The sequence below is a fragment of the Centruroides sculpturatus genome, unplaced genomic scaffold (assembly GCF_000671375.1).
Source record: "Centruroides sculpturatus isolate CEXI.00-Female unplaced genomic scaffold, Cexi_2.0 scaffold1413, whole genome shotgun sequence".
Taxonomy (NCBI): Eukaryota; Metazoa; Arthropoda; class Arachnida; order Scorpiones; family Buthidae; genus Centruroides; species Centruroides sculpturatus.
Window position 1 is genome coordinate 170274 of NW_019385550.1, and position 13320 is coordinate 183593.

Consider the following 13320-nt stretch of genomic DNA (forward strand, 5'->3'; position numbering starts at 1 on the left):
ACTTGCAGAGCTCTTCGAGTGAGAAAGAAAATGAGCAATAATAATATTATACAGATAATTGGAGACATTTTATGCGAAAACGTAAGTTGACTTTTTGACATACGCGTAAATTAATTTCAGTTTTCCAAATTTAGAAGTCGATTCTCGTTTTGTAGTTGCCCCACTTCACGCCCTACATAAGGTACTGCAGTTGCCAACTGAATGCCGCAATTCTCATACAACAGAAAACTGACAACGTTCCGGAATTCAAAGAGGCAGCCAAGGTTTCATTTTATTATTTGGTTCTAGGCAATACCACACCAGAAAAAGTTTAATAGACCACTCTGTACCAATGATGTACGCAGTCTATAAAATGCTAGTCCCAATGGAACATCAACTGTTTTTCTATGGTGATACGAATTACAGTCGATCCCCCTATAACACGGGTTCCTATAGTTCGGATTCCTATATCACGGCGAAAACATTGCGACAGTATTCGTACAAACATGCTAAAAAAACTCCTATAATTCGGTAAAACGTCATCGCCGACTCGTGTCGCGACAGGATTGATCGAATCTAGACCAATAGCAAATATTGCACAAACCGTTGAGTTTAAACGAGCAGCAGATCTACTAAAAACCATTTATTATTTAACGTCCATAAAAATTATATTTAAATTAATGATGTTTCCAAAAGCGCCATTCGATGGCAAGCTCCATGACGAAAACAAGCTTAAGCAATGGCGTAGTCGAACGGTGCACGCTCGGTAAGTAATCTTACAGTTTTTTGTTTATAGCATAGTTTATATGGGTTATTCCCAAAAAATTATACGTATTTTGGAAATGTTGAGTCGAATTAGTCTAGAATCGATTAATTTTATGGAAGAAACCTTTCAAACAGCCGTAGTCCGTAAACTGCATACGTGCCGGGCTGTGATTGGCTGGACTCGTAGAAAATGGATTCATAAAAACCGGAATGTATCTACCGTGTTATAGTGGGGAAGCCTGTACTTATGTTCCAGTTTTAAACTTTAATTAAGTAACAGCAAGATGTTCAATGTAAATTTATAATAATAATTACAGTAAAACCTTACTTATGTGGCCATCTTTGGAGTGTACCTTTCTGGTCACGTGTGTGAGTTGGTTGCGTTAATGGGTTATGAAAAAAATTGACGTAATTAGAGTATCTTACTGAATACAGATTATTAAATAAATAAAATATTCAAATGATACCGTGCTGTACATCTTTGTAATACGCTATAATTCAAACTTTCATACTTTAACACAGAATATTGAAATACAGACTACATTTATAGCGATTGCAAGCTGTTCGTAGTATAATGCATTCTGGTAAGTAGACAATTGTCTGGGCATTGGAAAAAGTCTTAATAATTGAACTAGCTTTTACGTCACCGATACGAGTGACGTATCGGTGACTCAGACCAATCGTTGCCAATTTGAAGTACATTTTTCAGTCATGGGAACGGATCACTATTTCTCACTTTTTCTGCTGTTATGGGCAATGGCATTTTTGATGCCAAGCTGTTACGTGTTACTGCATTAACTAATGTTTAAGTACGGCACTTAAATTGCTACACCCAAAACTTTCTTGTTGTATGTTGAAAACTTCACGTTAATACGTGATTTTCGAGGTCTTAAATATATTAGTTACACAATATCATAAATTTGAGAGCATGTGGTCTTATGTGGACAGTATTTTAATTCCTTCTGAGCCCCTCATAATTAACCTTCACGCCTTCAATTTGAGGGTAGGTGTTAATACACCAGTCTAAAAATGAAAACCAAGTGCCAAAAAATGATAAATAGTGTCGTTTTAAATTGTTTGTTTATTGTTTTAATAATTTAACTAGATGGACCTATTATATACTGTTTAATGTTCCATAAATATCCACTTTGAAAAAACAGTAACAAAAGACAAATACAAAATTTCTTAATGCCCAATGTGACATCCTTGAGCCAAAATTAAATTAAATACATGATTAGGGATTAATTTCATTAAAGTTTACGAGTGTTTTCTTCAATTTCCTTCCATTTTGCTACTATTGCATTCTTCAGTTCCTATACTGTGTAGTATTGCTTGTCTCCTGCATACATGGTTCTAGCAAACAGCTCCCACAGGTTCTCATTGGGGTCGAGATCGGGACTACAAGGTAGCCAGTCCAAAACTGGCACTCCATTACTCAAAAAGCATTCATAAGTGGACTTAGTATTGTGTATCGAGGCTTGTCCTGTTGGTAGATTCATCTTGGGCCTCCTATTTTCTCTGCAAATGGTAAGAGATGTTTCTCCAGCATTTCTCGACAGTCATTTACATTCATTCTGGCCCATACGAATACCACATTAGACTTCCCATTCTGTCTGAATGATGCCCAAATCATCACAATTGCCACTTTGACGTTGAACATAACTGTTCTTCTCGTTTTAAACTGTGCCAACAATCCACCTTTTTCTTTCAAATACATCATTTCTTTGGCTCATTTTGATCTCTTCTGCTTGTGTACTTTCGTTAAGGCAGAGGTGGGTTTTCTTTAACTAAAGAAATTGGCCCGAGTGAACTCAGAAAACTGTAGCAAGGAAGCTTGATTCCATTTAGGGTGGCCACAAAGAGAGGTTCTACTGAAATTGTGTTTATTTAGGAATATTTTTATGTGGTAAAAGTTTTTTTTCTGTAATTTGATATTTTAATAATCGGTATCTCGACAGNTCCACACTAAAATCATTATTTCTAAATCTTTCAAACCACTTCTGCGCAGTCCTTACACTAATTACAGTTTGATTATGAACAGTATTTAATTTTTTGGCTGCATTTGTAGCATTCTCATCACTTAAAAATAAAAAGTATAAAACATGTCTCTTATATTCATCTGTTACTTCCATTTTAACAAAACTAAACAACTGAAATGTTCCCAATTCTGAACAGTATTATATGAATGAGATCCAATTTAACACTTTAACATTTTAATATAAAAAGTATCACATTAGACTGGCATTTTTAACAGCAAAACAAGATTTTTCTCAAGATCATAAAATACGCACGAACTTATGGACTGACCTGATAGTTTTCTATCTATTTTGATGCGTATATGTATGCAGCTTTGTTGCTGTCTGTCTGAAAAGGGATAGGTTTCAGTTTGGGGAGATGATCGAAACCCCAACAAGGACTCCAGATAGTGGCACGGTAGTCAGACAGACAACATTATAAAGGCTCATTATATTCTGACACTTGGAACCTTAGACCTGAGTTTGAAATTCCAACAGCCAAGCCCAGTATTAAAAGCTTTCTTGGTGGCCGACACTGTTAATTCAAATCCCAAAATTTTCATTTAAGTGAAACAATTGTAAATTCAAAAAAAATTACAATAGAATTTAAACTTGATAATACTTTAGACTCGACTTTTGTAATAATTTCAACGAGCACAAAAATATATATTTTCTGTGTATTGATTAATAATTAAGGACAGTTTGTGCAAAAAAGACACTCTGACAAGTCAGTGATTGGGTATTAAATATAGCTTTCTTGTTTAGTTCACATTATAAAGTGCTAAAAGGTTTCTTTTATAATTTATAAAAATATAGAAGATGATATGCTGGACATTGGAAATGCTGAAATATGTTTGAATGATCACCAAGTGGATAAAACCACTGAACACTGGTTGATTGTGGGTTTGCGCCTAGCCAACAGGTCACCCATGTGGTGTTTTTCAGGATTTTTCTACATTAGTAACACCTAAATGGAGGAGGGTAGTTTCCCATCAAAAGTCTTCCTGGGAGGCATCCACTTGGCAGATGCCCATGTGTCACATTGCCATAAACAAACAAACCAGACCAAACCATGTTTAATGACAAATTTGCAGGAACAGAATTCAGTCGTTAAGGGAGGTGTGGCTTTATTATGTTTGATTCCAAATGCCATTGACAATAACAAAATAAAATAGGCATAAATATAGAAATTTGAATGATAACACACGTCATTTGTTTATATTGTTGCTATTGATTTTTTCCCCTTACTTCTCTGTCCGGTGTGCACTAAGAAAATTTTTATTCGTGTCCAATATTGGGATTCAGCCAGGTTTGCAATGGATTTGAGTTGGGTGGTGAGAGACGGGATGAAATCGTCAAAATCACCCATGAAATTTTGAGAACTCTAATCTGAGTCCCGTAGAGTAGTGAGATGATGCTTTGGGGGGAGCAAATAACCAGATGGCCAAAGCTAGCCAGTTATTTTTTATATTAATATCAATAATTAATGATAAAGATTATAAAACTTGGTGCACACTGTATATAAATAAAACCATTAATAAATATTTGACTTCCTGAATTAGCAAACAAAATAGATGTTTTTGTTCAAAATCAGGCCATCCATCGTCATTATGAGATTTTAACAGCAGTGTATGCAAATTTATTTTGGCCACTGGTGGGCCACAACTATCAGAGTGAATAAAACCATCAAACACTGGGTATGGGTTTGAGTCTCACTGACAAATCAACCAGGTGAAATTCGGGATTTCTTCATGTTAACTCCTAAATAGGGCTAATTTCCCATAGAAAGTCATCCCCACTCGGCAGATGGCCCACGTGTTGCGTTGCTTCAGATAAATCAAACTTCTGATAGTCACCTGCCAATGATAAGGAAACAGGATGCCATTTTGACTGTTGATACTTGTCTCATGTTCAGATGATTCTTTCTCCTGGTGGTCTGGAGCCATTTCACTACATGTGTGTGCTCTCGTGTATACAGTGTCCCGACACCTTTTTATGGTCGGGTCAGAACAGCCCAATTTGGCAAAATGACCACTTTTTCTTAACCATGCTGAATGGGTCTGGCCATGTAAATTTTTTGACTTAGTTAGCAACAGGAACAACTACGAAGCATTGGTCAACTTCATGAACGGTACGTACATTGTTACGAATCAGGTCCTAGCTGCCAGTCGTGGAGGACATCACTCACAACATTAGAACAGCACAAACTGTATCCTCTTCAAAGTACTATAAATGTGAAGCAGGTATTCTCTTATGGACTCTCAGTTGTGCTTTGGCATAAGGCTACTCGGTCACCTTTTGTTATTTGCAGTTTTGTAATACCTGCAAATCGTAGTGTTAGTCAGTGTGCACACCTCCATCTCTATAAATTGTAAATTCCTGTTCTTTGTGCCTCACTGTTTTGTGATGTCACCTGTGCCCTCCGAAGTCTGAAGGAAGCATTGTATGGCTTGTTCTGTTTTCAACAATCTGGTGTTATGTTTTTGCGTGGGCTCTACATTGTTACCCTCTGGAGCCAAGGGGGCATTTTCTTTGTTACCCCATCCTCCCACCAGGTTGGGGCTCTACTCCCATAATTTCATTGGGAAAAACTCAAAACCAACGGCTGTCCTAGGGTTTTCCCTCTCCTCAAAGTGCGTGTTTTCTGTTTCCTCATTGTATGTATTGTACTTTTATTGTTATTCTGGTATCCCATTCTCCCCATCGGGTAAGTGGGAAAATATATTGTCACTTGCATCCTCTGTGTCTGGAATGAGCATTGTATCCATTGCTCAGTTTCCAGCCATCTGGTGCACTATACATAGGTGTCAGTTCCTAATTGTTACCTCCCTGGAGCCAAGGGGGCATTCTCTTTGTTTTTCCATCCTCCCCACCAAGTAGGAGGGGCTATAAATATGCGGCTTTGAGGAGAATCTCAAAGCCAAAGGCTGTTTTAAGATTTTCCCCCTCAAAGTGCTGAGGCTTGTTTACTGTTCTCAAGTGTATTGTATTTTATTGTAATTCTATTGTGACTCTGGTTGTCTTAATATGGGACCTGGTAGCTGTTCTGGATCTCATATTTTCACACTTTCCTATCATTCTTTTCTTTCCTTCACTCTTCTCACTTCAGCTAAACTCTTCATTCTTCCTTTTCAAAGGTTCTTCCTTATACTACGTTTGTACACAATCCACGACTCACTTTGATCTTGATTTATCTATTTTTTATTTCTTTGTTGATAGCCCGACACATGTTCCGCAGCCATTTTGTATTTTCTCGCATGCCTGAGATTGTGGGATCTCTCTTATGACTGGATCTAGTTTCAAGAACTCTCTTGGGTCGATCATGATTGAACCTTGTTTCAGTTGAGAGAGGTTGCACCATGGCATAGTCACTGACCTTGATCACATTCTAGATTGAAATGCTCAGTGCAAATGGGATATTAAGGTTAGGCCTTCTCTCCTTTGAAAAAATGTGAATGTTTCTGGTGACGTTATATGGGCACACCCGGCGTTTGAAGAACCGCAAATAATGGATGCATTGAAAATTCTGAACACGGGGAGTCTCCAAGAGCATTTGTCTAGATACCAGGGTAGAATTTTAAAGCACTCTGACAACATTACTTGGTATACCCGTATGCTAAATTTTACAGTTCTAACAAGTGTATAACTTTTTTGTCAACGAATGTATATATAAAATATTTTATACTAGTTAAATAATAGTCTAAGAAGAATGGTCTCACCATTGGCCAATCGGTTCCGTTCCCTGAACACTGGGAGTTCGGTTGTGGTTCGCACCTCGTCAGGCCACGTGGAGAAAACCCTTTTCCGGGATTTCTCCACATCTGTAATGCCTGAATACTCTTATGCCAGTTACCCTTAAAAAAGACCTCCCGGAAGGCATCCCTCCTGGCAGATCGCCCAAGTGTTACATTGTCATAACTTAACAAAACAAATAAAGAAGAATGATAGTTGGAAAGCTGTTTATCAGATAAATTAATTTGAAATTTATGTGACTACAATGGGCATTGAATGAGTCTGGTTTTGTTCTTTATAGTTAAAACATTACTTTGATGCTTGTCTTGTTGAACGAACATTTCCAGAAATTTATACTTTAGTTCATACATAATAATGAAGTGTATTGTTAACATTTGTGTTCTATAAAGTTTAGTTTACTTGTTTGCATTAATGCAACATGTGGATGGTCTGCCTATGGGGACTTCTCCAGAAAGGACTTTTTATGGGAAACTGGCCCCTATTTAGTAGTAATTAATACGAAGAAAAGTTGGAAAATTCCACGTGGTCAAGGTGTGAACCCATGACTAGTGTTTGGTGGTTTTATCCACTCTACCACTGGTGGGCATCCTATCCTGTAAAGTAATTATATAATAATGCCAAAGGAAATCCTGTAAATATGGTCATGTATAGAAAGACGAAATGTAAATAACAATCTCTATGAATATGGATGCAATTTTTAAGATTCTTTTTGTTGTTGAAATTCCAGATAGAAAGAGCATAATTAATACCTAATCTTTTACTTTAGGGGCTGTGGAATCTCAAGCATTTCAAGCACTGAATCCCGAAGATAAGAAACGTCAAAGTTACATCCACGAACTGATCAACACCGAAGAGGATTACATGGCGGACATGGCCATTGTCTTGGACGTAAGTGAAATTTATATATTTTAAATCGTAGGATTGAGCGTCTAATCTCGAGTAACGGCGCCCTGGACATCGTGGCTCGCTCGACTCGAGACTAGGCTCACATTTTCCATTTTGCAGACCTTTCACAAACCCTTGCAAGAGGTGCTGTCCAAAAAGGAATTGCAGATTATTTTCGTCAATTGGAGCGAGTTAATCATCTGCAACACCAAACTTCTCAAGTAAGTGGATCAAAGTTAAATCGTGGGAAAAATGGCACGCTTTCTGAATGTTTTCTTAACTTGCAGAGCTCTTCGAGTGAGAAAGAAAATGAGCAATAATAATATTATACAGATAATTGGAGACATTTTATGCGAAAACGTAAGTTGACTTTTTGACATACGCGTAAATTAATTTCAGTTTTCCAAATTTAGAAGTCGATTCTCGTTTTGTAGTTGCCCCACTTCACGCCCTACATAAGGTACTGCAGTTGCCAACTGAATGCCGCAATTCTCATACAACAGAAAACTGACAACGTTCCGGAATTCAAAGAGGCAGCCAAGGTTTCATTTTATTATTTGGTTCTAGGCAATACCACACCAGAAAAAGTTTAATAGACCACTCTGTACCAATGATGTACGCAGTCTATAAAATGCTAGTCCCAATGGAACATCAACTGTTTTTCTATGGTGATACGAATTACAGTCGATCCCCCTATAACACGGGTTCCTATAGTTCGGATTCCTATATCACGGCGAAAACATTGCGACAGTATTCGTACAAACATGCTAAAAAAACTCCTATAATTCGGTAAAACGTCATCGCCGACTCGTGTCGCGACAGGATTGATCGAATCTAGACCAATAGCAAATATTGCACAAACCGTTGAGTTTAAACGAGCAGCAGATCTACTAAAAACCATTTATTATTTAACGTCCATAAAAATTATATTTAAATTAATGATGTTTCCAAAAGCGCCATTCGATGGCAAGCTCCATGACGAAAACAAGCTTAAGCAATGGCGTAGTCGAACGGTGCACGCTCGGTAAGTAATCTTACAGTTTTTTGTTTATAGCATAGTTTATATGGGTTATTCCCAAAAAATTATACGTATTTTGGAAATGTTGAGTCGAATTAGTCTAGAATCGATTAATTTTATGGAAGAAACCTTTCAAACAGCCGTAGTCCGTAAACTGCATACGTGCCGGGCTGTGATTGGCTGGACTCGTAGAAAATGGATTCATAAAAACCGGAATGTATCTACCGTGTTATAGTGGGGAAGCCTGTACTTATGTTCCAGTTTTAAACTTTAATTAAGTAACAGCAAGATGTTCAATGTAAATTTATAATAATAATTACAGTAAAACCTTACTTATGTGGCCATCTTTGGAGTGTACCTTTCTGGTCACGTGTGTGAGTTGGTTGCGTTAATGGGTTATGAAAAAAATTGACGTAATTAGAGTATCTTACTGAATACAGATTATTAAATAAATAAAATATTCAAATGATACCGTGCTGTACATCTTTGTAATATGCTATAATTCAAACTTTCATACTTTAACACAGAATATTGAAATACAGACTACATTTACAGCGATTGCAAGCTGTTCGTAGTATAATGCATTCTGGTAAGTAGACAATTGTCTGGGCATTGGAAAAAGTCTTAATAATTGAACTAGCTGTTACGTCACCGATACGAGTGACGTATCGGTGACTCAGACCAATCGTTGCCAATTTGAAGTACAGTTTTCAGACATGGGAACGGATCACTATTTCTCACTTTTTCTGCTGTTATGGGCAATGGCATTTTTGATGCCAAGCTGTTACGTGTTACTGCATTAACTAATGTTTAAGTACGGCACTTATATTGCTACACCCAAAACTTTCTTCTCTTGTATGTTGAAAACTTCACGTTAATACGTGATTTTCGAGGTCTTAAATATATTAGTTACACAATATCATAAATTTGAGAGCATGTGGTCTTATGTGGACAGTATTTTAATTCCTTCTGAGCCCCTCATAATTAACCTTCACGCCTTCAATTTGAGGGTAGGTGTTAATACACCAGTCTAAAAATGAAAACCAAGTGCCAAAAAATGATAAATAGTGTCGTTTTAAATTGTTTGTTTATTGTTTTAATAATTTAACTAGATGGACCTATTATATACTGTTTAATGTTCCATAAATATCCACTTTGAAAAAACAGTAACAAAAGACAAATACAAAATTTCTTAATGCCCAATGTGACATCCTTGAGCCAAAATTAAATTAAATACATGATTAGGGATTAATTTCATTAAAGTTTACGAGTGTTTTCTTCAATTTCCTTCCATTTTGCTACTATTGCATTCTTCAGTTCCTATACTGTGTAGTATTGCTTGTCTCCTGCATACATGGTTCTAGCAAACAGCTCCCACAGGTTCTCATTGGGGTCGAGATCGGGACTACAAGGTAGCCAGTCCAAAACTGGCACTCCATTACTCAAAAAGCATTCATAAGTGGACTTAGTATTGTGTATCGAGGCTTGTCCTGTTGGTAGATTCATCTTGGGCCTCCTATTTTCTCTGCAAATGGTAAGAGATGTTTCTCCAGCATTTCTCGACAGTCATTTACATTCATTCTGGCCCATACGAATACCACATTAGACTTCCCATTCTGTCTGAATGATGCCCAAATCATCACAATTGCCACTTTGACGTTGAACATAACTGTTCTTCTCGTTTTAAACTGTGCCAACAATCCACCTTTTTCTTTCAAATACATCATTTCTTTGGCTCATTTTGATCTCTTCTGCTTGTGTACTTTCGTTAAGGCAGAGGTGGGTTTTCTTTAACTAAAGAAATTGGCCCGAGTGAACTCAGAAAACTGTAGCAAGGAAGCTTGATTCCATTTAGGGTGGCCACAAAGAGAGGTTCTACTGAAATTGTGTTTATTTAGGAATATTTTTATGTGGTAAAAGTTTTTTTTCTGTAATTTGATATTTTAATAATCGGTATCTCGACAGCGATGTTGTTTCGATCCGCGTACAAAGGGAATGCCACTCAGTAGCTTTCTGCTCAAACCGATGCAAAGGATAACCAAATATCCTCTACTTATTAAAAAGGTAAGTTGTGTGGGACGACGACGATCCCACACAACAAATGTGATTAAAATATATTTTGCAGATACGTGAACACACTCCCAAAGAACATCCTGACTCTTCGTATTTAGAAGAAGCCTTGCATCTGGCAGAACAGCTTTGCAATCAGGTGAATGAAGGCGTCAGGGAGCAGGAGAATTCCGACAGGCTGGAGTGGGTGCAGAGTCACGTCAATTGCGACGGACTCATCGAGGTGATGAGCATATTCTGAATTTAGAATAATTACTGAAAGTCCGTTAAATTGTATTTTTTTGTTTTACAGAAAATTACCTTTAATTCGCTAACAAATTGCCTGGGACCCAGAAAGATTTTGCATTCCGGAACATTAATAAAAGTACGTACGAAGATTTTTCATCCTTACATTAAATATTTAGAATCCTGCATGTGTGAAAGTAGAGTGAAGGTTGCTGTGATTCCTAAAATATTGCTGTAAGGCGTGAAGATACAAAAGCATGATATTCTGTTTGCAAATATATTTTGTTTCTCATGTTCAATTTTATCTCTTTAGCATGTTCTTCACTTGAAGTGTTTGTTGTGTTTGTGATGATTCCCGGTTTGAAATGTGAACTAAAATATATACAAAGAAGATAAATCAATTGCAAAGTGTGTCCTCTTTACACTAAAGTGAAAACAAAGACAAAGATGTATTCCTATATCCACTTCAAAAAAATCACGACGACGTTTTCAGAGCTCTTTGCACCTCCCCCAGCATCGTATATCCGAACGTTCTAAGAATAGTGAGCAAATTACTACTGTGGCAACTACGAACCCCTATAGATATGTAAGATTTCTTGGTATAGATTAAAGGAGCAGAGTTTGACACTCCTCCGATCGTTAGGTGTGCCCGAAGTTGCACCAACGGCAATAAATTCAAATTTGACTGACAAGTATTAACGATCGTTCCAGTGGCTATAAACTCTTACTTAGAGCCTGACACATCTCGCCTGGGCAATTGCCACTGAGACACTTACATTTTTGCATTACTTATAACGTAACACTCGACAGTTTCCCCGTAAATGAATTCTATATTTCAGAAATCGAGAAAACTTTGCGATTCTATTGTTCGTTTCCGAAATGAACAATCATCAGTACTACTTTCTGGGCAAGTTTAATTCTACCCATTTCTATACAGTCGACTCCCCTATAACACAGTTGATTTTTCCGTTTTGTATGAATTCCACGTTGTACGAGTCACTTAGATTTACAAATACGTGAACCGTTCACAGCCCAGCACACGTAGTTGTAAAATCTAAGTGACTCGTACAATGTGGAATTCATATAAAACGGAAAAATCAACAGTGTTATAGGGAGGTCGACTGTATAATGAAGCTCAATAAGAATTGCACAGCCTTTTCTGTTTTGTACTTCTTATTCTTATTGTATGACTAATATATGACTAGAATTAATGAAAGTGGCATTCACTTTGCTTTACGAGACATTATATATTATAGATCTTTTCGTGACTTATCGACACACTTTGTATATTTATCTGTCCTTTTACTTCTAGTGTGTAATACTAGGAGTTCCTTGGACTTTTCTAAGGGCATGGATTACTTTTAAAACAATAAAGAAACTTTTTTTTTTTCAGGTGAAAAGTAATAAAGAACTGGTTGCATTTCTGTTCAATGATTTCCTTCTGTTGACGCAACCCCTCAAAGACATCGGCAGGATAGTCAACGTTTTCACTTCGGAGAAGGCCATGAATTCCCAATACAAGATGTATAAACAGGTTTGTAGATTTAATCCAATTAGAATCTTTTCAGAGTTAGATTATTAATTATTTACTGCCCGCAGCCCGTTTTCCTCAATGAAATAATGATGAAGAGCAATGACAACAATGTGGATGAGGCAGTGTTCCAGTTCAATCACGTGGAAAGGTCTTACTGTCTGAAAGCGGTCAGCGTGACTGAAAGGTATGTTTCGTTAGCTTTAGTCCGGAGTTTATGTTTGAAATGTTCACTTTTAAATCTTCCTCTCGAAAAAGAAACACGTGGGTTAGAAAGATCGAAACGGCTTCTAAACACTACATCGATACAGAACGGAAATTCTTGAAACGTCAACATTCCTGTAAGTACCTTTAGGAGGACGTTTGCAGATTTGCTTTGCGTGTTTGCAGAGAACTGTAATGTGTGGAAATTTGTAACCTTTCAGTGAAATCAAAAAAAATAACCGGGATGGGACGTCTGCTCGTCGTCGTGGTGGAAGGCATCCACTTAAAAGCTTGTTCTTCCAACGGTACGTCACGAGCAGTAGTGGCAAATTTTGTTTCGATCCCATGTTTTTTTAAGTATGCTTGAACTTGCGCCGTTTTAATTTTTTATTGTTGCATGCAAATTTTACTCAAACATTACAGCTTCTTCGATTTTCTCTTCTTAATTTGGGAATATTTTGAAATTTCTGTTTTCTCACCTTTTATTTACTAACTGCATGTTGCATGATTTTACTAATTTTATAACTCAGTTTCTAGGCCATCTGTTGGCAAACTGTGGGTGAATGTAATAGAGGGATTTGAGCTTACTTATAATAAGTACAGAGGTAATTTTACAGGCCTTCTATTTAGTGCGGAATTTATTAAATAATGTGCACTAACCTTTACGTTTTGTGCCCCTCTCAGGACAGAGCGATCCTTACTGCGAAGTCAGCATGGGATCACAAGAACACAAAACTAAAGTAGTGCCAAATACTCTGAATCCTCGTTGGAACGCATCCATGCAGTTTCTGGTGAAGGACCTAGATCGGGACGTGCTCTGCATTTCAGTCTTTGACCGGGACCTCTTCTCTCCGAACGGTAAGCTGGGTGAGATT

General features: G+C 37.2%; 1 protein-coding gene across 2 annotated transcripts in view; it reads left to right on the forward strand.

The window, feature by feature from the left end:
* The window catches only part of LOC111640015 (intersectin-1-like), a 60394-nt gene that overhangs the window by 46555 nt on the left and 519 nt on the right, over positions 1-13320 (forward strand). The window contains exons 32-41 of one of the 2 annotated variants that reach the window (XM_023386020.1): positions 9-81; positions 156-263; positions 10381-10479; positions 10541-10708; positions 10778-10849; positions 12104-12244; positions 12310-12428; positions 12500-12582; positions 12667-12750; positions 13130-13303. In XM_023386020.1, the coding sequence (XP_023241788.1) occupies positions 9-81; positions 156-263; positions 10381-10479; positions 10541-10708; positions 10778-10849; positions 12104-12244; positions 12310-12428; positions 12500-12582; positions 12667-12750; positions 13130-13303 (1121 nt within the window). Of the gene's footprint in view, positions 1-8; positions 82-155; positions 481-10380; positions 10480-10540; positions 10709-10777; positions 10850-12103; positions 12245-12309; positions 12429-12499; positions 12583-12666; positions 12751-13129; positions 13304-13320 lie in introns of those variants that run through there. The other variant, XM_023386019.1, reaches the window with a different exon arrangement.